This window comes from Octopus sinensis, linkage group LG10 (assembly GCF_006345805.1).
Source record: "Octopus sinensis linkage group LG10, ASM634580v1, whole genome shotgun sequence".
Lineage (NCBI taxonomy): Eukaryota > Metazoa > Mollusca > Cephalopoda > Octopoda > Octopodidae > Octopus > Octopus sinensis.
Window position 1 is genome coordinate 1765360 of NC_043006.1, and position 26741 is coordinate 1792100.

Consider the following 26741-nt stretch of genomic DNA (forward strand, 5'->3'; position numbering starts at 1 on the left):
ATATGGTAATGATGGAATTTTTTAGAAATTTGTCGACCTTTTTTCGAGTAGCGTGCGTATTGTGAAAAAATTATATGGTTAATGGACAATATGTCCAATTTTTCGGCATATTTGGCATTAGAAAATTTTTTCCTTTGCCCTCATTCATGAATTATATATTTATATATATATATATATATATATATATGTGTGTGTGTGTGTGTGTATGTTTGTGTGTCTGTGTTTGTCCCCCCAACATTGCTTGACAACCGATGCTGGTGTGTTTACGTCCCCGTAACGTAGCAGTTCGGCAAAGGAGACCGATAAAATAAGCACTAGGCTTACAAAGAATAAGTCCCGGGGTCGATTTGCTCGACTGAAGGCAGTGCTCCAGCATGACCACAGTCAAATTACTGAAACAAGCAAAAGAGTTAAAGAGTATACACTTGTTTTCCATGTTGACATTGATTGACTGATTCATTAGAATTCAAGTCATTTCCAAATTTCAGTCACAAGGCCTTAGTAAATCCGGGACTCTAGTAGAAGACAACATGTAATGGCATCAGAACCATGTTGCTGCAAAGTAAACCTCTGAACCACATAACCATGCATGCACTAAATACACATACGGAAAGATCTGACTCAAAAATGGTTTTAACAGCAATGATGATCCTACGTATGGTATGAAAGAATGAGGCAGAAATAGTGGAATGTTTCTCTTTTCTTTATTTTAATAATGAAGCAAAAACTAGTCCTATGTGTGTTTTTTTTTTTCTCTTTTCCCTTGAAACAGATGCCAAAACGACAAAGAAATGACAAACACAGTCAAGGCGATGGCAGAAACGGTAATGATGAGACATCAGCCAAGAAGAAGTCGCGTCCATCTATGTTATCAGACGTTGAAGATGTTTCAGATGATAGCAACTCTCATACGTCTCAGAACCCAGACTTTCTCTATCAACCAACCATGGGGGTAAGTAAATCTCACACCACTTCCTAACATTTTAATGCTCGAATGCTTCGTTATTTTTCATTATCTAATCATATAAAGCATGATTCTGTTCCCATGGCACCTTGACTTTGAGCAAGTGTATACTATTAAAGTCCCAGGCCAACAAAAGGTTTGTGAATAAATTTGGTTAGTTAGTTAATTAGTTATTTAATTTTTGGCTCAAAAAGCAAATAGCAAGGCCATGTAGGGGGACATGGAGTTATGTACAGGGTGGTGTTCATGTAAAGAGTTCAGGCCACTTGAGGTCAAGGGAGACTTTGAACCGAGCGGTCATTGGCATCTTCACCATCTCGTCCAGCAGCTTATTCCACGGATCCACAACCCGGACGGAGAAAGCCCCACTCCTTCGATTGAGATGAAATCGTCGCAGATAGAGCTTTTCGGAGTGACCCCGCAGCTGATGCTCTGGTGCAGGAGTGAAGAACAGCTCTTTCGAGAGATTACACTTTCCGCTTATGATGTTGTGAGCAAGAATGAGATCACCACAGCGGCATCGTTTTTCCAGAGAATAAAGGTCGAGCGTCTTCAGCCTTTCTTCATAGGACAAATTCTTGAGACCAAGAACCATGCGGGTAGCCAGCTTCTGGACTCTTTCGAGATGCTGTATGTTTTTGAGGAGATAAGGAGAAGAAGCTTGAATCCCGTACTCCAATATGGGTCTCACCAGCGTGACATAGAGCGTTAGATAGATAGACAGACACACACACACACACACTCACCCATCTATCCATCCATCCATGCATATTTAAAGATACATGGCGTATTTTATAAATATGCCTGCTCAAGTATCCTACAAGCATGAAACTATGAGTGGCTCTTTCGGTTGTGATTTAAGGTGAAATTTATCTCTCATCATCATCATCATCATCATCATCGTTTAGCGTCCGTTTTCCATGCTAGCATGGGTTGGACGGTTCTACTGGGGTCAGAAGGCTTCATCAGGCCCAGTCAAATCTGGCAGTGTTTCTATGGCTGGATGCCCTTCCTAACGCCAACCACTCCGTGAGTGTAGTGGGTGCTTTTTACGTGCCACCCGCACTGGTGCCAGACAGAGCTGGCAAATGGCCACGAACGGATGGTGCTTTTTATGTGCCAGGCGAGGCTGGCAACGGACACGAAACGGGGCGGTGCTGGCAACGGTCGCGAAACGGAAAGTTCTGGATGGAATACATTTTCTCACTGGATGGAATACATTTTCTTTGTTCATTCTACCTCTTTGGATCTTTAAACTATGCATATATGTATATATAAGGAGCACTCTGTCGGTTACGACAACGAGGGTCCCAGCAGATATGATCAATGGAACAGCCTGCTCGTGAAATTAACGTGCAAGTGGCTGAGCATTCCACAGACACGTGTACCCGTAATGTAGTTCTTGGGGAGATTCAGCATGACACAAAGTGTGACAAGGCTGGCCCTTTTTTGAAATACAGGTGCTACTTCATTTTTGCCAGCTGAGTGGACTGGTGCAACGTGAAATAAAGTGTCTTGCTCAAGGACACAACACGTCGCCCGGGAATCGAACTGACAACCTTACGATCATGAGCCGACTGCCCCTAACCACTAAGTCACGCGCCCTCACATATATATATATATTAAAATAATGAGGGTAGAAATTGATATCAATCAATTAACATCAATTTAAACCAGTGGTCAAGCTTATTCAAAAAAAATCCAAAGATTTAAAAATTATATTACAATTAATAAGAGGAATGACCACTAAAGTGGAATCCTATACGCTAGAGATAGATGTCAAATCGCCTTACCTCAAGAGTGTGTTCTTGAGAATACACTCTTTGTGGTAAGGCGATTTGGCATCTATGTCTAGCATATAGGAATCCACTTTAGTGGTCATTTCTCTTATTAATTGTAATACATGCACACACACACACTCACATATACGACTGGGCTTCTTTTGGTTTCTGCCTACCAAATCAACTCACAAGGCTTTGGTCAGCCTGGGGCTGTAGTAGAAGACACTTGCACAAAGTACTACACAGCAGGACTGCACCTGGAACCATGTGGTTGGGAAGCAACCTTCTTACCCCTCAGCCATGCCTGCGCCAGTATGTGTGTGTGTGTGTGTGTGTGTGTGTTAGTGAAGGTGCAGGCATGGTTGTAGAGTTAAGAAGTTTGATTTGCTTCCCAACCACAAGGTTTTGAGTTCAGTCCAAGTGTGTGCAAGTTTAGGTAGATGTCTTCTACAGTAGCCTTGGGCTGAAACAAGCTTCGTAAGTAGATTTTGTAAAGAGGACATGAAGGAAAACCAACATGTTTGTGTGTCACCTTGTCTTGACATCATGTGACAGTCGTAAACAAGTGTCACTGTCCCACAGGTGGTGTCATTTATTTGCAGCCTTATTTGGAAACATGTTCTGTCATGGGTAAACATTATCCTGCATTGAGGATGAATGAAGCCAGCTCAACCCACCCCGGGTGAATGCTGTCTCAAGAAGAAGACCCTGCTTGAAAACAGGTGAAGGTTGGTGTCAAGAAGGGCATCCGTCAGTTGAAAATCCACCTCAATTAATGCTGACACATGCAAGCATAGAAAAGCGAATGTTAAAACGATGATGAGGATTGTGTGTGTGTGTGTGTGTGTCTTGTGTTTGTTTACGTTTGGGCCCAATGCTAGTTGCTTGCTGCAAACAACGTCGTCAACATTGCCCCTGTCAACAGAACACTCGTTACTTTGCACCTTCGAAAATATGTAAAATATAAGATCCCATCTTTGAAGAACAAGTAAGGGTTAGCGATAGGAGAGGCATCCAACTACAAAACAATGTCTCGATTTACTCATCTCACCCATGCTAGCATGGAAAAATTGATGTAAAACAAATGAATGTGTTGCATTTAGCAAGTTGTGTGATGCTGAATATTTTCTGACTTCAAATTGTGTTTGGGTCGGATTTGCCTACCATTGGGTTAAGGTTTTTTTAAGCAGGTACCACTAAGATTTTGAGGTATGGACAGAAGTAAATGAGAAAGTAATCACACTGAATTTTGTGAAAAGGAGTGGCATCAGAGAAGAGCTAACAGTGAGATGGTGACCTTACAAGTTTCCTCAGATTTTACTCTAGAATCATATAACATTGGTTTCAAATTTTGGCACAAGGCTAGCAATTTCAAGGGAGGGAGTAAATCAATTACATCAACCACAATTGCCAGTACCGCCTGACTGGCCCCCGTGCCAGCGGCATGTAAAAAGCACCCACTACACTCTCGGATTGGTTGGCGTTAGGAAGGGCATCCAGCTGTAGAAACTCTGCCAGATCAAGATTGGAGCCTGGTGCAGCCATCTGGTTCGCCAGCCCTCAGTCAAATCGTCCAACCCATGCTAGCATGGAAAGCGGACGTTAAACGATGGTGATGATGATGACAGTGCCACTGGTACTTATTCTATCAACATCATAACAAATAAGAGGCCCAGTGAGCCTCAGAAGAATTTGAACTCAGAACATAAAGGTGGACAAAATGCTGCTAAGCATTTTGCCCAGTGAGGTAAGGATTCTGCCAGCTTCTTGTGAAATCATGTAATATTGCTTTCAAATTTTGACACAAGGCCAGCATTTCTAAGGGAATTGATTACATCAATCCCAGTGCTTAACTGGTACTTATTTTATTGATCCCGAAAGGTTGAACGGCAAAGTCAACCTTGGTGGCATTGAAACTCAGAACATAAAGATAAAATCATGTAATATTGATTTTGAATTTTGGCACAAGGCCAGCAATTTCGTGGAAGGGGTGAAGTCGATTACATCAGTCCCAGTGCTCAACTGGTACTTGTTTCATCGACCCTGAAAGGATGAAAGGCAAAGTTGACTTTGGCAGAATTTGAATTCCAAACGTAAAGATAGATGAAATGTTGCTAAGCATTTTGCTCTGCGTGGTAACAATTCTGCCAGCTTGCCATTTGTGAAATCATGTGATATTGGTTTAAAATTTTGGCACAAGGCCAGCAATTCTAGGAGAGGGAGTAAGTCGATTACATCGACCCAGTACTTCTTTTAGCAATCCCAAAAGGATGAAAGGTAAAGTTGACCTTGGCAGCATTTGAACTCAGAATGTAAAGACATGAAATATCGCTAAGCATTTTGTCTGGCACAGTATGATTCCGCCAGCTCCTAGCCTTCTAAAATCATGGAATATTGAAACCTATTCCTTTTGGGTCCATTCATGCTTTTTTTTTTTTTGTAATTTATTTACAGAGCTTCCGAAGTAAATTCCAACCATTTTAGTTAGATTGTCTTTATTTTAATGGGGTATTAATTTATACATTTCTGGTAATGCATCATTTTGCCAGCTCCATTTTTTTTTTTTATATACTCTGTGACGTTGTTGGTGTTAGGGAGGAGAGTATTCAGCTGTAGGAACCAAAATGAAGAAAGAAAATGAAACCCACAAGTGAGTTGTGGTCCGCTCACCTCTCACAAAAAATACTAACAAAGAACAAAAAGAAAATTGTCTCCAGGTCTTCTTCAGTTGAAGTTTAGTAACATTCATCATCATCATCATCATTTTCCATGCTGGCATGGGTTGGACAGTTTGACTGAAAATTGGAAAGCTGGGGAGCTGCACCAAGTTCCCATCTGATTTGGCATGGTTTCTATGGCTGGATGCCCTTTCTAACACCAACCACTTCAAGAGTGTAATGGATGCTTTTTATGTGCCACCAGCATGGATGCCAGTCACACAACACTGGCACCAGTCCCGACTATGGGCTCGCTTGGCTTCACAGATCTTCTCAAGTATGGTATATCACCAATGGTCTCGGTCTCTTGTCGCTGCCTCCATGAATTCTTTAATACAATTCCATATTTGTAAAATGAGGAATTTATATTATATATTACTGTTTATATTAGTCGGACTGGTGCCCTCATCTTGATTATTGCTTTCACTATGTTTTGTGCATAGCGTAGTAGATAAATACATTGGTTAATGCAGTGCAGTTACCTAGAGTTTCTGAGTTCAGTCCCAGGCAAAGCACTAAGGTAATTCACAAAAATCAACTGAAACAAAAAATGTCATGAAATGCAGGAAGCAGAATGAGAAGAGTCTCCCCCCCCCCGTGGATCAAATAAAGGGCCAGGTTCGAAATTCCAATGCCACAACCGAGTTCAACACCAGACACCTGAAGAAGGCTGGAGAGTTCAACAGCTGAAACATTGGGAAATCAAGGTGGGATTTCTTTCTTTGTCTGCCAGTATATGAAAGGTGTCCAACATCGCAATCCAAATTGTCTCACTATTTTTTTAACAGGAACAATGTCAGATTGGGTACATTCAAAAGATTGTCTTGAAGAACTTCATGTGCCACCACAAGCTGGAAGTGAAATTTGGTCCGCATGTCAACTTTATTATCGGCAGAAATGGAAGTAAGTTTCTTTCTTAGTTGTATCTTCTTCTCGTTGATCCAAACCAGCTTCACTCTTTTTCTTGCTCCAACAGCAATCATTTTATTCTTACATTTTTTTTCTTAATTAATCCAAGCCTCTTATTTTACACTCACTTCTCCCTCTTCTTATTACGTTAGCATCAATAATTTTACACTTTCATTTCAGTTTTATCACCTACTAGCGGTATCGCCCGGTGTTGCTCGGGTTTGTTTCGACCCTTTAGAATTGGAATTCTATGTAGCTTGTTATTCTCTTTAAGTGAACATTTTTCTGATTGAAATACATCGAAAAATGGTGACACAGCAGTAAAAAAAATCGTAAAAAAATAGGGATTTTCATAGGAAAAAAAGCACCTTTTTGATGTAAATAATTTTTGGTGTTAACATGGTCTGATTTGGATTTTATCTTCTATGGAATGAAGAGCAAGCCTTCTTCTATCATACTCTCAATTTTAGTCAACTTGCACCGCAGGGTCTCGGAGGAGATAGTGTTAGTTGAAGGCTAGCAAACCTGCCACACACAGACAACTTCAGCTTTATATAGAGAGAGATTAATGGAGTGGTCCCTCCACAGCTCCTTTTAGCTAAATATTTCTCCAGTAGTTGTTTAACTAGAAGGATGGCATTAATACTACTTCTCATTTGCACAAAACTAAACTGCATTACATGATAATCTAAGGTTCTTGCTGAGAGTATCTGGCAGTGGAATTAGACCCCAAAATCCTGTAATTACAAAGCAAACTTCTTAACCACATGGTCATCATGTTTGTGCCAGTTAAATTCTCACAAACGTGGACACTTGTTAGGTAGTTACTATTGTTTTATAGTTTGATGTCTTTCCTGCTAGCCACCCTGCCACGAAGTAGTTGCCAAACTACTTCATAACACGCAGGCTTAATTAAAACTACAGGTATAGGTTAAAATACAGGTGTATATTAAATATTAGCATATTTAATATAGGAATGCTAAAAATCTAATGGAAGTAAATATGTGATAAAGTAAAAAATTGTATGAAATAATGATGCAAGCATGACTGTGTGGTTAAGAAGTTCATTTCACAACCACATGGTCTCTGGTTCAGTCCCACTGCAAAGCACCTTAGGTAAGTATATAGATGCAGGTATGGCTGTGTTGTTAAGGAGTTTGTTTCACTACCACATTATTTCAGGTTCAATCCCACTGCATGGCACCTTGGGCAAATGTTTTCTAATATAATTAATATAGCCCTGGGTCGTTCAAAATCGTGTGAGTGCATTTGGCACCTGGAAACTGAAAGTAACCCCATTATATAGGTGTGTATACCAGTGGCATATGGTGGTTGTTGTATTGAATGTGCTGTCACACCCAATGTCACCAGATTTCAAGCAGGAGTATAACAAAAGTTTTCCATTAAGATTTGTGATTAAATTAATGTGTAAGGTTAATATAATGAATTTGCTATTTTCAATGAGTGTGCAGCACACACTTAGCACACCTGGAATATCCACCCCAGGTGTATACTAGAGTGTACCTGTCATATGACAGGTAGCTTTGGAAGTATACTTTTGCTACCATGGGTAATAATCTGGAAATATGGCATATATACAATAATTATAATTTAAATTTTATCAAAAGTTATTGGTGATTATATAAAATAAGGTGAATACTTATTTCAATAAGAACACCTAACTGTAAAATTCATGCCAAAACTGACCTTGCCTGAGCTAGTGCCACGTAATAAAGCACTCAGTCCACTCTGCGAGGTGGTTGGTGTTAGGGGGCATCCAGCTGAAAAAAACCATGCCAAAACAGACACAGAAGCCTGGTGTAGTCTTCTATTTGGTTGGCTCCTCTCAAACCGTCCAACCCATACCAGCATGGAAAGCGGATGTTAATGATGGTGTTGTTTACTCCCTCTCTGCATCCTCCTCTCTCTCCTTCACTCTTTCTTTCTCTCTGTATGTGTGTGTATATGCTGCTGGTACATCAGCTCCATACTTTGATGGTAATAGCTAGTTGTGATCTTATGCAAACACTCTAAGTGTTCACACAAATAAACAGCACTCCACTATCACTACTATTAAGATATATATATATATATATATATATATGTAGGAGGTGCAATGGCCCAGTGGTTAGGGCAGCGGACTCGCGGTCGTAGGATCGCGGTTTCGATTCCCAGACCAGGCGTTGTGAGTGTTTATTGAGCGAAAACACTTAAAGCTCCACGAGGCTCCGGCAGGGATGGTGGTGATCCCTGCTGTACTCTTTCACCACAACTTTCTCTCACTCTTACTTCCTGTTTCTGTTGTACCTGTATTTCAAAGGGCCGGCCTTGTCACTCTCTGTGTCACGCTGAATATTCCCGAGAACTACGTTAAGGGTGCACGTGTCTGTGGAGTGCTCAGCCACTTACACGTTAATTTCACGAGCAGGCTGTTCCGTTGATTCGGATCAACCGGAACCCTCGTTGTTGTAACCGATGGAGTGCTTCCATCCATATATATGTAAGCCTTTAGCCTTTAAACCAGCCCAAATATGCTGCTCCCTGTTTTATGTTCAAACCAGCCAATAGCCAGTGTACTGCACGACCCTTAATAAGATAGTTTGTCGGTCAGCAGGACAGGTTATTCTGTTTGTGTCCTGTTACACTTTTCTGTCTCGAATTAGTTCTTATAATGTCTACCGTGGATGTGTGGTAAGATACTTGCTTCGCAGTCATGTGGTTCAAGGTTCAGTCCCACTGCGTGGCACCTTGGACAAGTGTCTTCAACTATAGCCTTAGGCTGACCAAAACCTTGTGAGGGGATTTGGTAGGCGGAAACTGAAAGAAGCCTGTCATTTATATATATATATATAATATATATATATATATATATATATATATATATATGTGTGTGTGTGTGTGTGTGTGTGCGTGTGTAAAGTAAATGGATGTAATAAGGGGAAACTCGTCGTTTTCGCTGGTATACCTTTAATTAGACAGCAATGATGAAGGTAGCATTTACTGGCGGTTTGATTTACTAGTTTTAGTAAATCTCTTCAGAATGCAAAAAATAGATTGATACATAGGTTAGGATGCGAAAATATTTGATGGTAATAGAAGCAAAGTTAGTAAGTCTTACATTAAATTTTGTTCTTGCACTGGCAATTTCGCTGGGGAGAAGTTTCATTGTAATAGACTGGTTAGTTTCGTTGGGCAATTAGAGTGGGGTGAATATTATTTTGGTGTGGGGTTCTGAGTTTGACTAAGCACATTTTTTTGCACGTGTGTATTAAATTTGTTTTAAGTCCTCAGTGAATTTCAGTCACTGGCGATGTAAGTGAAGAGGAATAACTCTAACTTAGGGGGAGAAGGGAGCTAACTCATACCAGTTTTATTAGACAAGGTAGAGTGGTTTCAAAAAATGTATTATGGATAAGAATTATATTATTGCTAGAGTTTAGGGAGTTCTTAGTGCTACAAGGGGCTCTATGTTGGTGCAAAGTAAATTATTATGGAATATGGAGGGTCAGTGGGTTTGCGGGGTGACGATTTGTGTGTAAGTGTTTAAGGTGGTTCCCAGCTAATTAGACATATATACATGACTATTCTAGTTTGGGATTATGAAAGACATAGAGGCCTACGTGAAGACAAAAGGGGCTATTCTACTTGTATTTTGAAAATACATAAAGGCCCACATGAAGACAAAATGTTGTTCTCAAATTTCCTGTTCAGAAGGGGTTTTTTAGCTGTAAGTATAGCTAGGCGTTCTGATAGACAAAGGTTGCAACGTCTATTGGCGGTGTTATAGGAGGTTGTTTTTGTGAGTATTCGCCAGTTTAAGCTATAATCTATTTTTGTATCCTTAAGTTCCCAAATATATGTACTGAGCCCTTTGGTGCGCTTTATATTTAAGAATATATATGTGTGTGTGTGTGTGTGTCTTTGTGTCGGTATTTGTCCCCCTCCACCACTTAACAACCACTGTTGATGTGTTTGCATCCCCGTAACTTAGCAGTTCAGCAAAAGTGGCCAATAGAATAAATACCAGACTTAAAAAATAAGTCCTGGAGTCGATTCATTTGATTAAAAATTCAAGGTGGTGCTCCAGCATGGCTGCATTTTAATGACTGAAACAAGTAAAAGATAAAAGATTATTTACATTAAATCTCAATAGTTAATTCATAAGAAGTTGAAAGATTTTACATTTTTCTTTTCTCTAAGGTTTCTGCTTAGTGTTTTCTGACAAGTATTTGTTATTGACCATTGGTCAGTGTCAACAAGTTTGTGCCAACACCTGAAACCCTCAGGTATTAAAAGGAGTCCGTCCAACAGTGGACTGCTATATCTTATTTATACTCTTTTACTTAATCTATTTGTGAATATCATTGAAGTTGAAAAAAAAAAAAAATGTAACAGAAAAATTGATCCTTTGTCTGTAAATTGTGTCTTTTTTTTCTAGGTGGGAAAAGTGCTGTGGTCAGTGCCATTATTGTTGGTCTTGGCGGCAAAGCTTCAGCAACAAGTCGAAGTAATTCTGTAAAAAGTTTTATCAAAAATGGCAAACAGTTAGTGTCTCATTTTCTATTTCATTTTCTGCTTTGTTGATTTGTTTTTCTCCCAAACCCTATTTTGATTCAGAACTGGTCTTATTCATGGTAGAATTATTGTGGGTAACAGGTTATTTCCTGTAACCTTAGACATCCACATGATTTCAATAAACCACCAAGTGCTCAAAACCCTTCCAGTGATATTTCCTCTTCAAGTACAACCAGTTAATATCAGCTTTTGGGTGATGGGCTCCATACCTGGTCAACAACTTTTCTATTTTCTACTTTTCACCTTTTGTCCAGTCCACAATTCCAGCTCCATAAAGTGACTGGCATAAGGAATGGCCTCCAGCTGTGGAAACCATGCCAAAGCGTCAAAAGCCCAACACAGTCCTCCAACTTTTGAGATCTCAAACCATTCAATCCAAGACAGTATGGAAGACGAATGTTAGGTTATGATGATGTTACTCAATCAGACTCTGTGTGTCACTCTATGTAATTAACATTATTATGTTCCTTGCAGGTCAGCTGAAATAATAATCCACCTGAGTAACGAAGGTGCTGATGCCTTCAAACCGGATCTCTTTGGGAATCAAATTGTGATTGAGCGTAAATTATGTCGTGACGGAGTAAATGGTTACCGTATTAAATCAAGCACTGGTAAGCATCATCATCATTATTATTATTTGCCTTTCATCTTTTTGGGGGTCACTAAAATAAATACCTGTCAAGCATTGGAGTCAATGTAGTTGACTAGCACCTGCCCACCAAAATTTCAGGCCTTGTGCCTGTAATAGAAAAAATTATTATTGTTATTATTATTATTATTAAGGTGTCGAGCTGGCAGAATCGTAAGCACACCGAGCAAAATGCTTGGCGGTATTTTGCCCATCTTCATGTTCTGAGTTCAAATTCCACTGAGGTTGACTTTGCCTTTCGTCCTTTTGGAGTCGATAAATTAAGTACCAGTGAAACACTGAGGCCGCTGTAATCAACTAGTCCCCTCCCCACAAATTCCAGGCTTATAGTAGAAAAGATTATTATTATTATTATTATTATTATTATTATTGAGAGAGCAGTGCATGCCATCAAATTGATACTGGGGTAGAATATACGGAGCCCAGTATACCCAGCATGACCACCCGTCTGATAAGGGTACACCAGGCAAATGTATCACAACCATATGTACGCGACATGGTGATTTCATATCAAGATAAACAGCGCATGACCTTGCAGGTGGGGCCTAGTTAGAATTTTCTTCAAGGTCCCTGAATAAGGGTTGTTTAAGGATGTTGAAAGACACACCCATGTTTCCAGAGGTGAATTATCCAAGTCCCAGAGAATTCCTCTCTACACATGGTCTTTGATGCTTCCCCACTACTTCTGCTCGTGATCAGAGATGCATGTATCCTCAGCCACTAAGGGACATGCTCAACTGGTTATGGTCAAACAGCTGACATGCAAATCTGTGGTATTGAGCAGAATATTTATCATCATCATCATCAACATCTTCAGGCAGTGAGATGACAGAATCATGAGCTCATCGGACAGTAATGGTTGGCAGCATTTCTCCTAGCTCTTTATGTCCTAAGTTCTAATTCCACTGAGGTCGACCGTTGCCTTTCATCCTTTTGGGGTTGATAAAATAAGTACCAGTTACACACTGGGGTTGATGTAATCAACTTGCCCAAAGTTCAGGCCATATGCTTGTATTAGAAAAAAAATCATTATTATATTCAATGTTATTATTATTGTCTTAAGGACAAGCATGCATGACTGCAAACATTGCAGCACAAGCTTTCCCCATTCATTATACGAGCCGTACGCTTTCGCGCAGCTCACTTAAGTTCTTCATGCTGGATACATGCTCTCTCAAAAGTGTCGATCCCCTCCTTAACCTGCTTCCTCCATCTGTGGCAATGACAGGCATTGTTCTCCTAGTCAGTGTCCTGCATATCAAAGGCCTTTAACGAGGACTTAACACAGTCCGTAAATCGCAGCCTGTGTAGCACAGTACTTAAATCAAGTCCTGTGTCATATATATATATATATATATATATATATATATATATATATATCTGGCAGTGTCGGCTATAACCTAGTCACCCTTATAGTCAACCAGGTGATACACGAAGGAGTCATACCCAATGACTGGTGCAGCAGCATACTAGTCAACTGCTACAAAGGTAAAGGTGATGCCCTAGATACAAATAATTACAGAGGTATCAAGCAGTTGGATCAGGTGATGAAGGTTACAGAGAGGGTCATAAGCCAACTAATTAGAGAGAGAGTTAGTTTAGATGAGATGCAGTTTGGGTTCATGCCAGGGAAAAGTACCACTGATGCTATATTCCTGGTAAGGCAGCTGCAGGAGAAATACCTAGCCAAAGATAAGCCCCTGTACCTGGCTTTCGTTGACATGGAGAAAGCTTTTGATAGGGTCCCCCGATCCCTTATCTGGTGGTCAATGAGGAAACTAGGGATAGATGAATGGCTGGTGAGGACTGTGCAAGCCATGTACAGAGATGCCGTAAGTAAGGTTAGGGTTGGCAACATGTACACAGAAGAATTCAAAGTAGAGGTTGGGGTCCACCAGGGTTCAGTACTCAGCCCCCTCCTATTTATCATAGTACTCCAAGCAATTACGGAGGAATTCAAGACAGGCTGTCCCTGGGAGCTCCTCTACGCTGACGACCTTGCTCTTATTGCTGAGTCACTATCAGAACTGGAGGAGAAGTTCCAGGTGTGGAAGGAGGGTTTAGAATCAAGGGGCCTTAGAGTCAACCTAGCTAAAACCAAAGTACTAATAAGTAGAAAGGTAGACAATCCACAAATATCTTCAGGAAGATGGCCCTGCTCGATCTGTAGAAAAGGTGTAGGTAGAAACTCTGTAAGATGTACCCAGTGTAAGCTATGGACACATAAGAGGTGCAGCAATGTCAAAGGTAGGCTAACTGGGAAGATAGTTTTTGTATGTGGCAGATGCTCGGGAGCATTAACCTCCGAAAATCTGCAGAAAACAACTTCCGTCACTTTCCAGGGGGAAAAACTAGAAGTAGTTGATAGCTTCCGTTATCTAGGTGACCAAGTCAGTAGTTGGGGTAGGTGCGCTGAAAGTGTAACTGCTAGAATAAGAATAGCCTGGGCAAAGTTTAGGGAGCTCTTACCTCTGCTGGTGACTAAAGGCCTCTCGCTCAGAGTAAAAGGCAGACTGTATGATGTGTGTGTACGAACAGCCATGCTACATGGCAGCGAAACATGGGCCGTGACTGCTGAGGACATGCGTAAGCTCGTGAGGAATGAAGCCAGTATGCTCCGATGGATGTGTAATGTCAGTGTACATACTCGACAGAGCGTTAGCACCTTGAGAGAAATGTTGTACCTAAGAAGCATCAGTTGTGGTGTGCAAGAGAGACGATTGCGCTGGTATGGTCATGTGGCGAGAATGGATGAAGATAGGTGTGTGAGAAAGTGCCAATCCCTAGCAGTTGAGGGAACCCATGGAAGAGGTAGACCCAGGAAAACCTGGGACGAGGTGGTGAAGCACGACCTTCGAACTTTAGGCCTCACTGAGGAAATGACCAGCGACCGAGACCTTTGGAAATATTCTGTACGTGAGAAGACCAGGCAGGACAAGTGAGCCCAGCCCACTTATGAATGCCTTTCCTCCCTTGGACACAAAGACCTGTTGAGGCAAGCGAAGTCGATATAGAACCTCATCCGACGACAAACACCCATGCCAACCCCCCATGCTTGCGAAGACATGTTGGGGCAAGTGAAATCGAAATCGAAACCGAATTGAACCAGCCAGGATCCCTGGCCTGGTGGTACGTAAAAAGCACTATCCGACTCGTGGCCGTGGCACGTGAAATACTCCAATGCGACCGTACGACAGGCACCCATGCCAACCCCCTTTGCTTGTGAAGACATGTTGGGGCAAGCGAAATCGAATTGAACTAGCCAGGATCCCTGGTCTGGTGGTACGTAAAAAGCACTATCCGACTCGTGGCCGATGCCAGCACCGCCTCGACTGGCTTCCGTGCCGGTGGCACATAAAATACACCAATCTGACCGTGGCCGTTGCCAGCCCCGCCTGGCACCTGTGCAGGTGGCACGTAAAAAGCACCCACTACACTCACGGAGTGGTTGGCGTTAGGAAGGGCATCCAGCTGTAGAAACATTGCCAGATTAGACTGGAGCCTGGTGCAGCCTTCTGGCTTCCCAGAACCCTGGTCGAACCGTCCAACCCATGCTAGCATGGAGAACGGACGTTAAACGATGATGATGATGATATATACACACACTCACATTCGAACCGTCCAACCTGTGCTAGCACGGAAAACGGACGTTAAACGATGATGATGATGTGTGTGTGTGATGAGCTTCCAGACAGTATTTATCCACCACATTTACTCACAACCCATTGATCAGCCTGAGGCTAGTACAAGACTTGCCTAAGGTTCCTTGCCATGGCACTGTGTCCAAAACCACATGATTGCAAAGAAAGCTTCTGACAATTAATATTCCACTTGAATAACAGCTAGTTAATGGCAGCAGAAGTATAATAGCAAGAATAGAATTACAGAAGGGTGATGTTCTGGGAACGAAGGACAATATGACTTTTGGAAACATTTCTTCACGTTCAGAGTTGCTGAAGCATGGAATAAACTGCCTGCGTCAGTTGTTGACTGCCATGACACTGCATCTTTTAAGGCCCTCATGCTTTCCGAAATCCGCCGAAACTACACCTGATTATATATGCACTTTAGATGAGTTGTAGTGCACCTGAGCACTGTACATAATGTTTATTATTATTATTAATATTTAGTGGTATGTGGGTAGATCTTAAGAGAAGCAGTGGGATGTACAAAGTATAAGTGTGGCACCAAGACCAGCCAGATCCAAGGCCACTGTAGAAATGGTAAAAAAAAATGCAGGCGGTGGAGAAGACGTCTGCTGGCAGCTTCTTTCTAACTAATATAATATGGAAACAAAAAGCTTCCAACAAATTGATTAATTGATTGTGTTTTTGTTTACTCATTTATTTTCATCCCCTCTTTCTATGAACAGGTCAAATAATTTCAACCAAACGAGAAGACCTACGCAATGTCTTGGACAGTTTCAACATCCTCGTTGATAACCCTGTGGTCATCTTAAATCAAGAAATCAGCCGCAGCTTCTTACAATCAAAGAACGCAAGTGACAAGTACCGGGTAAGCGACTTGGGTTTGTTACTTAATGAAACGTGTAAGATGTGCATGGTGTGGGTGTGGGTTTGGGGGTAAGAAGTTTGGTTTCCAACCACATGGTTCTGGGTTCAGTCCTGCTGTGTTTTCTATTATAGCCCTGGGCCAACCAAAGCCTTGTTAATAGATATAGTAGTCAGAAACTGAAAGAAGCTTGTCATATTTATGTGTGTTTCTTATACTATGTCTGTCCCCACTACCACTTGACAGCTAGCATTGACTTGGCAGTTCATCAAAAGAGACCGATAGAATAAGTACCAGGCTTGAAAAAATATGCACTGGGGTCAATCTGTTCAACAAAAGTTTTCAAGGCAATACTCCAGCATGGCCTCAGTCCAGTGACTGAATAAAAAAGTAAAAGATATATATATATATTTGTACACCTGTAGCTATACCTGTTGCCAGAGCTTTCTCAAATTTAATCAATAAAGACACAAGTTCCACAGGGAGAGGATAATTCTTCTTTCTTCCTTAACTAGAATTGGAGGCACATGGCCTAGTGGTTACAGCAGCGGACTCACGGTCGAGGGATCGCAGGTTCGAATCTCAGACCGGGCGATGTGTGTGTTTATGAGTGAAACACCTAAGCTCTACGTGGCTTCGGCAGAAGGTTATGGCAAATCCAGGTGGGGAACCTATACGCCAAGGAAGCCGGGAGACCGGCCCTTATGAGCCAGGCATGGCTTGAGAAGGAACAAACAATAACTAGAATTAATAAGAAATTAGTTTTCGTTCCCACACATGATTTTTCACCGTGGGGTAACTGTCTTATCAGGTGTATATATCCTCTATTCAGTAAATGCTTTCGAAAAGGCACCGTGCTGTTTATTGTACCAAAGTTTCCACCCATGATAGCAACAATGACCATGTGCTGTATATGTTTTATTGAGAGCTCATTCAAATCCAGCTACACTCAACACACATACACATTTAGACATGAAGATAAAAGAACAACATTACCTGGGCTTTGAAAGACAATAACATATTCAACTTACAAGATTAAATGGTCTGTTATTGAATCCACTCCTACAGCCAAAAGTGCCCTTTCTGTTCATCAGAAAAATTCTGTATTACACAATTGCTCAACTTGCTAATTTTAACATTGGAATTTATTTCTTCGTGTCCCTATAAAGGAAAGTAGTTTTAAAATTCTTCAAGCTTCCCACTGGATGACATTGTACATGGTTTTAGCTAACTGTGGACTGTATCAAGCATCAGCCTTTTATCTATCTCTTTTATGTCATCCAACCAAAGTACAAATATATGGGAAATTACCACCTGTATCATCTCCTGTGAAAGGTAGAAGAGTACATTGTTGTAGAGCTGAAAACGAGGTAATTTCTACTCTTCTCCTCTGGAAGCCATCTACTTGCGATACCAGAGGGCGCACACTCTCCTACCCTGATGTAATCTCCAGGGATACAGGTATCCAGCAACAGGACCTCCGTAATGCTATGATGGACCGTGAAGTCTGGCGTAGCATGGTAAATTCCATTGTCTCGACCACGGTTGAACAATGATGATGATGATCTCTTTTATACATCTTCATCTCTTTTAACATTTCTGTTAATGCACTACCTTAATAATAATAATAATGGTTTCAAATTTTGTCACAAGGGCAGCCATTTTGGGGGAGGGGATGTGTTGGTTACATGGACCCCAGTGTTCAACTGGTACTTATTTTATCGACCCCTGAAAGGATGAAAGGCAAAGCTAACCTTGGTGGAATTTGAACTCAGAATGTAGCAACAGGTGAAATGCCACTGTGCATTTAGCTAGTCTGCTAATAAGTCTGCCAGCTCACTGCCTTAATAATAATAAGAATAATAATAACGGCAGCGGCAGCAACAATAATAATAATAGTAACAGCAGCAGCAGCAGTTTCAAATTTTGGCACAAGACCAGCAATTTCAGAGGAGGGGAATAAGTCAATTACATCAACCTCAGTGCTCAACTGGTACTTATTTTATCAACCCCGCCAAAAGGATGAAAGGCAAAGTCAACCCTGGGTTCATTTGAGTGTAAAGTTGGGAAAAATGCTTTACAGCATTTTGTCCAGCGCCGTATTGATTCTAGCAGCTTTCCACTTTAATAATAATGATTTTAAATTTTGGCACAAGGCCAGTTATTCCTTTGGGAGGGGCTAAGTTGGATGTGTTTGACCCCAATGTTCAAGAGTGGGGGATGGCTAGTCAATCACATTGACCTCAGTGTTGAACTGGTACTTTTATTTTATAAATCCTGAAAGGATGAACAGCCAAATCAGTCCTGGTGGAATTTGAATTCAGGCTATAAAGACCCAAAAGAAAAGCCACTAAGCATTTTGTCTGATTCATTAATGATTTTATGAGCTCACCACCTTAATAATAATAATAATAATAAGAAGAAGAAGAATTTGATGCAGCATCATCATCATCATCATCATTTAGCGTCCGCTTTCCATGCTAGCATGGGTTGGACGGTTCAACTGGGGTCTGTGAAGCCAGAAGGCTGCATCAGGCCCAGTCTGATCTGGCAGTGTTTCTACGGCTGGATGCCCTTCCTAATGCCAACCACTCTGTGAGTGTAGTGGGTGTTTTTTACGTGCCACCCGCATAAGTGCCAGACGGAGCTGGCAAACAGCCACGGACGGATGGTGCTTTTTACGTGTCACCAGCACGGGGGCCAGGCGAGGCTGGCAACGGCCACGATCGGATGGTGCTTTTACGTGCCACCATCCGATCGTGGCCGTTGCCAGCCTGTTGTAAATAATAATAAATGTAATGATAAATGTGTGAAAATTTGAAACCATTGATAAATGTATTTGTTCTTTCATCAGTTTTTCCTCCAAGCCACCCAACTTGCTCAAATCCAAGCAGATTATGATGAAATGAAGGTACAGAAGAACTCGGCTAAAGAAATTCTTGCTAAAAAGGAAGAGGTAAATAGTTTCCTCTGATTTCTCTCTTTCATTTTCATCTTCTTCATTTCTTTCGTTTTTTGTGTTTACCATTTTTCTCTTCTTTCCCTTTCCCTTACTCTATCACTTTCTTTAATCCTATTTTTTTTCCCCATATTTCCTGTACACACTTTCTACCTCTCTTGTTTCCTTTTCTTCTTCCCTATTTTCTTCTGTAACCCTTTCTTTCTCTTTCCCCTAATTCCATCTCCATTAATTCTTCTCTGTCCCATTGGGTCATCTCCATAAATAATGCATTTTTTTTAATACTTTTATTTTTCAAAATTAAGATAAACACTAGTTCTTTTTTAATCTAAAATATACTCTCCTTCATTTTCTACAATGCTCTTCCATCTATCTGATAAACTTGCAAGGCCCCTCCGTGACGAAAAATACTCCTCCAGTAGTGTTATGGCCTCATCTACAGAATTCATTATTTTTTCTATCCAAATGATTTTAAAGACTGCAGAATAAATGATAATCAGATGGGGTAATGTCCAGAAAATATGGTGGGTGGGGCATTGTTTCCCATTCAAACTGCTCCAACCTTTGGAATGTCATCCTCGCTGTATGTGGCTGAGCATTACCCTGATGAAAGAACACCTTTTGCCTTGAAACCAAAGATGGTCGTTTTTCTTCTAGCGCTGACTTAAGCCACTCAAGCTGCTCACAGTAGATCTCCTTTGTTATCATTTTGTTTGTATTTAAAAGTTGAAAGTGGACTAAATCTTTCATATCCCATCAAACAGATAGCAACACCTTACATGGGTGAAGACCTTTAGCCTGGAATACTAGTGTTTCTCCTTTCCCTACCCACTGTCTTTGGTGCTTGACATCTTTATAAAGAATCATTTCATGTCACAGTCACTATTCGGTCCAAAAAAGGTTCATTCATGAGATGTGACAGCAAAGAAGAGCACATATTCACTCTCTCTGCGATTAGATTTGGATTGTTTGTGAGGAACCCATTGACACAATTTGCTGCCTTTTCCAATGACACACAGGTGTTGATGAATGGTTGAATAACCAAATCCAAGCTTCTCTGCTAGTTCCTCAACAGTTACAATGAGATTTTGTTCTACTAGGGTTTGCAAAATGTCCTTGTTGAGCTCTACAGATCTTCCAGGATGAGGGTAGTCTTCTAGGCTGTAGTTTCCAACTTGGAATTTCCAGAATCACCGTTGACACTGGCTTATGCTTATTGTCTGATCCCCCTCATCATCATTTAATGTCCGTTTTCCATGCTAGCATGGGTTGGACGGTTCAACCAGGGTCTGGGAAGCCAGGAGGCTGCACCAGGCTCCAGTCTGATCTGGCAGTGTTTCTACAGCTGGATGCCCTTCCTAATGCCAACCACTCTGTGAGTGTAGTGGGTGTTTTTTACGTGCCACTGGCACAGGGGCCAGAGGAGGCTGGCAAACGGCCATGATCGGTTGGTGCTTTTACATATCACTGACACGGACGCCAGTCAGGTGGCGCTGGCATCTGCAACATTCGGACGGTGCTTTTTACGTGTCACCGGCACAGGTGTCTTCTGATTTTGCCCCCTATACTGCATTAATATTCCTCACGCTTTCTGTTGTGTTGTTGCATTTATTGAACTCTTAAAGCAAAAATATACTGAGTATGCTCCTTTTGCCACTTCCATTATAGCTTTGCATAAAAAAAACTGTTAAAATCGAACTGCACTCTTCAAAACTTGCACTAAGAATAAGTACAAGGTAAAATTACTACCCTCTTTTATAGCAAGTTGATGCAAGTAGTTTATCCCATCCTCCTCCGACTTTTAGTTCATGCAATTGAAAAAAACTGCATTATTTATGGGATGACCTAATATTTTCTTGTACCTTGCTTCATTTTTAAATGAAATCAAAACAAAAAGAAAAGACAAACAAGATATGTTGACCACATTTTTCCTAAATACTTGATATAGCATGTTCTTAACCACTTGGTTTTGGGCTCTCTCCTTCAGCTGTGAAGGGCTGCAGTATAGAGGGAGACATCTTTATTCTGTGAGGAGTTGATGTGAGAGAGAAGGGCCCAGAACAGAACAAGTTTTATTTTGCTTTGGGAAGTGACACAGCTATTCACATTATAGAAGAAATGGTGGGAGTGACTGGGGTGGAGCTGAGAAAGGTGAAAATAGTGATTATGAGGTATTAGGGTAGACCCTCAAGGTGTGGTGATTAGTAAGGACAGGAGAACAGGAAGTGTGACAAGTATTATTTTTCTTATGTCCATGTTTTGCCATGCTAGCATGAGTTAGAGAGATATTTTATTGAGGTAATGTTTTGCAGCCAAATGCTCTTTTTGATGTTGACCCTTACCATTTTCCAAGCAAGGGATCTCTTATTCCCCACAGCTTTAAAGTTATGAAGCAAGCATGTGATTTATTGATAGGAAAAATGCCAACAAAATCACTCAATTGTCCGGAGCCTTCTAAAAGGAAGAAGTCAGTCGTTTTACTATAGTTGTCAAGAACTCAACTCAACTGTTGAATTTTAATGATTACTACGAATGTATGAAAGCGCTAATTGAACTTTATAAACATTGGTAAATTTTTTTTTAATGTTTAACACACTTGAATATTGTAAAAAAATGTTTTTTTTAAATACAATAATAAAAAACGTGAAAACCAGACCATGCTGTAACTTTATTCGGCTGATATATTATTCTATACACATTTACACAAATCCAGAAAAGAAATATACACACACATGTGTGTATACATACATTTATAGGTATGTATGTATGTGGAGGCGCAATGGCCCAGTGGTTAGGGCAGCATACTCGTGGTCGTAGGATCGTGGTTTCAATTCCCAGACTAGGTGTTGTGAGTGTTTATTGAGCGAAAACATTGAAAGCTCCATGAGGCTCCAGCAGGGGCGGGTGGCGAACCCTGCTGTACTCTTCCACCACAACTTTCTCTCACTCTTTCTTCCTCTTTCTGTTGTACCTGTATTTCATAGGGCCAGCCTTGTCACACTGTGTCATGCTGAATCTCCCCGAGAACTACGTTAAGGGTTCATGTGTCTGTGGAGTGCTCGGCCACTTGCACGTTAATTTCATGAGCAGGCTATTCTGTTGATCGGATCAACTGGAACCTTCATCATTGTAAGTGATGGAGTGCCACGATATGTATGTATACACACCTACATATATAATATATATGCATATAATACATACACACACAGAGTAACTTAAGCATCTTTCTTTATGGATTGGAATTTACCTTTTAGTTGGAGAAGAAAATAAAACCTATTGGTAATTGTTAGCAGCTCTGAAGAAAATGCGGAGGTAATTTCATGATATAATCGGTTTCACAGAAAATATAATTTTGATTGAGGCTAAAATCACATCCTTTTTTCCCGTTTATCTTTTTTTGATATTTTTTTTATTTGTGTAATACAAGCCTGAATAGGATGATTCCGTTTGTTAGTATATCGATTGTAGCAGTGGTTGCTTTTGACAGTTAGCTGTCTTTTCAACTATTAAATTAATCGTAATTATAACGAAGAAATCTTGCCCATCAGCTGCACAGTTAACATCATCATCATAGTCTAACATCCGTTTTCCGTGCTGGCATGGGTTGGACGTGTTGACTCAGAGCTGGCTAGCAGGGAGGTGTTCAGACTCCAACTATCTGTTGTGGCATGGTTTCTACAGTTGGATGACCTCCCTAATACCAACCACTTTACAGAGTGTATCATCATCATCATCATCATTTAACGTTCACTTTCCATGCTAGCATGGGTTGGACGATTTTGACTGAGGGCTGGCGAACCAGATGGCTGCACCAGGCTCCAATCTTGATCTGGCTGAGTTTCTACAGCTAGATGCCCTTCCTAATGCCAACCACTCCAAGAGTGTAGTGGGTGCTTTTTATGTGCCACTGGCACGGGGGCCAGTCAGGCGGAACTGGCAATGACCTCACTCGAATCTTTTTACACCTGCCACCGGTACAGGTGCCAGTAAGGCAACTTTGGTAACGATCACGCTCGAATGGTGCCCTTTTATGTGCCACTGGCACGGAAGCCGGTTAGCCGCTCTGGCTGCTGTACTGGCTGCTTTTTACATGCGACCAGCATGAGTGCATCATACGTGGCACCAGCACATTTTATGTGGCAGCTGCAAAGGACATGCTTGTATGTATGGATGACTGAAATTTTACTGAACAACCCCCAGTCCCTTGTCATTTCCTCAGTGGGGCCCAGCATCTGAAGATCCTTTCTCACCACTTCATCCCACATCTTCCTGGGTCTACCCCTTCCACAGGTACCCTTCACGATTAGAGATTGGCACTTCTTTAAGCAGCTGTCCTCATCCACATGCAAATGTTTCAACTAAATATTATCAGAAAAAAATAATTTACATTTTTTATTAAAATTCTCTAATTTTTCAGTCTTTCCCTGAGCTGGAATCAGAAGTGAAAGAATGGGAGAAAAAATACAAAGCTTTCTCTGCCCTTGAGAACCAGAAAGAGAAAATAAAAGCTCTCAAGTCTGAAATGGCATGGTCTTTGGTCATTGAGAAAGAATCGGTGAGTTTACTTTTGCCACATTTACAACAGAATTCAAAGACATTTTTTGGGTGGGTTTTTCCCTTTTTATTTTTTTGTTGCATTTTTTTCTTGTGCTTGCTTTTTGTTTTTGGTAAATTTTTTTTTATCTTTTATTTTTTACTTGCTTCAGTCATTTGACTGTGGCCCTTCTGGGGCACCACCTTCAAAGGTTTTAGTTGAACAAATCAAACCCTGGTACTTGTTTTATTTTAACCCTGGTACTTATTCTATCTGTCTCTTTTGCTGAACCACTGAGTTATGGGGGCATAAACACACCAACAACAGTGGTGGGGGATTGTAAGCATACCGACTGGTTGTCAAGCATTACTTGGGGACAAACCCAGACACAAAGTCACATAGGTTTGGGTTGACCAATGAGTATGTAAAAGTATGAGGACTTTGATAGCAGGAAACTGTGCAGAATATTATCATATGTAGTCACTCAGTAGACCCTGTAAAAGTTGTTGGCATTAGGAAGGCTATTCAGCTGTAGGAACTCTGCCAAAGCAGACACTGGGGAGCTCAGCACAATCCTCTCGTTCATTTTGTTCCTGTTGAATCATCCAACCCATGCCAGCATGGTAAAAGGGATGTTAAGCACAATGATGATCGTGATGATTTTATATACATGCATAAGGAATCAAGACATGTTTTTCTTCATTTTTCAAAATATTGTTTAAACAGAGATAAACTTTGAAGCTTACAGGATCATGAAATCTGAGCTTATCCTGGCTTCTGAGGTGTTTCAGCTGAGAGCACAAGACTAACCTACTGAATGGGATGCTAGTTATTGCAGGGTTAACCCAAAGTGCTACTGCTTCTCATTTTCAGTTTAGTGTATTGGTTTAATCATCATCATCATCATTGTTAAACGTCCGCTTTCCATGCTAGCAGGGGTTGGACGATTTTGACTGAAGGCTGGAGAACCAGATGGCTGCACCAGGCTCCAATCTTGATCTGGCAGAGTTTCTACAGCTGGATGCTCTTCCTAACGCCAACCACTCCGTGAGTGTAGTGGGTGCTTTTTACATGCCAGGCGGTACTGGCAATGACCTTGCTCGAATCGTTTTACACATGCCACCAGCACAGGTGCCAGTAAGGCAACGTTGGTAACGATCACGCTCGAATGGTGCCCTTTTACGTGCCACCGGCACGGAGCCAGTTGGCTGCTCTGGCAATGATCACGCTCGGATGGTGCTCTTGGCACCCAACTAGCACAGTGAAAAGAAGTGCTTTGCTCAAGGACAGGTACACCACCTGGTTTGAAAATTGAACTCCCGAGCTGGCAATTATAAGTTCCGTGCCCTAACCAGTAGGCTGTGCCTCTTTACAAACACAAGATAACATATTATCAGTACTCTAAACACAGCTCTGAGATTGATAAAGGTGGAGTGGCTCAGTAGGTATGGTATTAGACTTCCTGTAGATGGGTCATGAGTTCAAATCAATTAGTGTTGTTTCATAGAATTTCCAAACTGGATCCTTTATTCTACATGGCAGCAGATCACTTAGACGTGAGTAGATTTGGTATCTCATGTCAGTGGGAGGTTTTGCATCTACTGCATACCACAAAACCAAAATAAGAAATGGCCTCTAAAATCTTCCTGGGGCTTTCTGTGTCTTGTCATAATCATCATCATAGTTATCTTCTTCATTGTGCTGGTGGCACGTAAAAAGCACCATCCGTTCATGGCCGTTTGCCAGCTGCGGGTGGCACGTAAAAAGCACCCACTACACTCACGGAGTGGTTGGCGTTAGGAAGGGCATCCAGCCGTAGAAACACTGCCAGATCAGACTGGGCCTGATGCAGCCTTCTGGCTTCACAGACCCCAGTTGAACCGTCCAACCCATGCTAGCATGGAAAGCGGACGCTAAATGATGATGATGATGATGATTGTCACCACCATCTTCATATCATCATCATCACCACCATCATTTTTATCATCATCATCATCACCATTATCATTCTCAAGTCTTCAGTTTGTCCTTTCATTTTATTATCCTTTTCAGCATTTGGCACCGCATTTAAGAGAAAAATCTGCTGAACAAGCTCGGTTACCGAAATTTGAACAGAAAGTAACAGAAAGCAATGTACGTATGAGGAACATTAATTTCAAAAAAATGTTAATTATTCAAATGGTCACGGCATTGATTATGTTAACTTTACACTTTACTAATTATGTATAAGGATAGTCTGTTTAATTATCATAAATTATAGGAAATGGTTTCTTTTTTTAAATTTTAGCCAAGTTAAATAGAAATTTATAGCAGGAATGCAAAGTGTTTGATGAGATAGTTCTGGAATTTATTATTTAATGTATTTCGTTTGATAAGTCAGTACCCTAAATTTATTTCATAACTAATATATTGAGGGTGATTATGCCAAACAAGAAAGTCCCTTGTTGGCACAAGTGTGGTTGCTGGATTTGCTAGGAATAGCTATGAAATCTTCTTCAGTTTTGTATGAATGAGAGCTGTTGAATACTGTGCTCTTGAATTATGTTCAGAAAAAGGGAAAACGGACTGGTCACAGCTGGAACTCTGTTAATTATAGATTTACTTCCTGAGGGCTGACTTGGGGTCTAAACAATAAAGTATACTTACATGCGCGATGACACGCGCATGGACATGCACAAACACACACACACACACACAAACAAACATGCACGCACGCACGCATCCCAATGAGAGATCCTCTCTTCAGTTGCTCAATCTCCTGCAAATGGTTCTCAAACATTTCTCAAACAACATACAAGTCTGTTTTCAAGATGGAAGTGAAAAACACATTTTATTTGTTGACCATTGCTTGTTGCATAATCATAAATATTACGTAACATGTAAAGGAAGACAACTCTAGTTACATCCCTTTCACTTTCAACACATTTCCTGTAGTGTATTTTTTTAATTATTATTGAGCTGACCAAAGTCTGTTATTTTGATAAGTAATATAGCTTACGACCAATTCTTCCACTGTATGTAACTGTTTTAGTAGGTAGTAGAATAGCATTTATTAACTCACTAGTTCTCCCTCTTTTATCTCTTACTTGTTTCAGTCATTTGAATGTGGCCATGCTGGGGCACCACTTCAAAGAGTTTTTT

The 26741-nt window shown here is 40.9% G+C and overlaps 1 protein-coding gene across 1 annotated transcript in view; it reads left to right on the top strand.

Moving 5' to 3' along the window:
* Window positions 1–26741, top strand: part of LOC115216675 (structural maintenance of chromosomes protein 6) — a 162248-nt gene that overhangs the window by 17913 nt on the left and 117594 nt on the right. Inside the window, exons 2-9 of the mRNA XM_029786179.2 lie at window positions 773–952; window positions 6251–6365; window positions 10810–10915; window positions 11421–11557; window positions 15968–16110; window positions 18962–19063; window positions 23484–23621; window positions 25653–25733. Of these exons, the coding sequence (XP_029642039.1) occupies window positions 773–952; window positions 6251–6365; window positions 10810–10915; window positions 11421–11557; window positions 15968–16110; window positions 18962–19063; window positions 23484–23621; window positions 25653–25733 (1002 nt within the window). The remainder of the gene's footprint in view (window positions 1–772; window positions 953–6250; window positions 6366–10809; window positions 10916–11420; window positions 11558–15967; window positions 16111–18961; window positions 19064–23483; window positions 23622–25652; window positions 25734–26741) is intronic.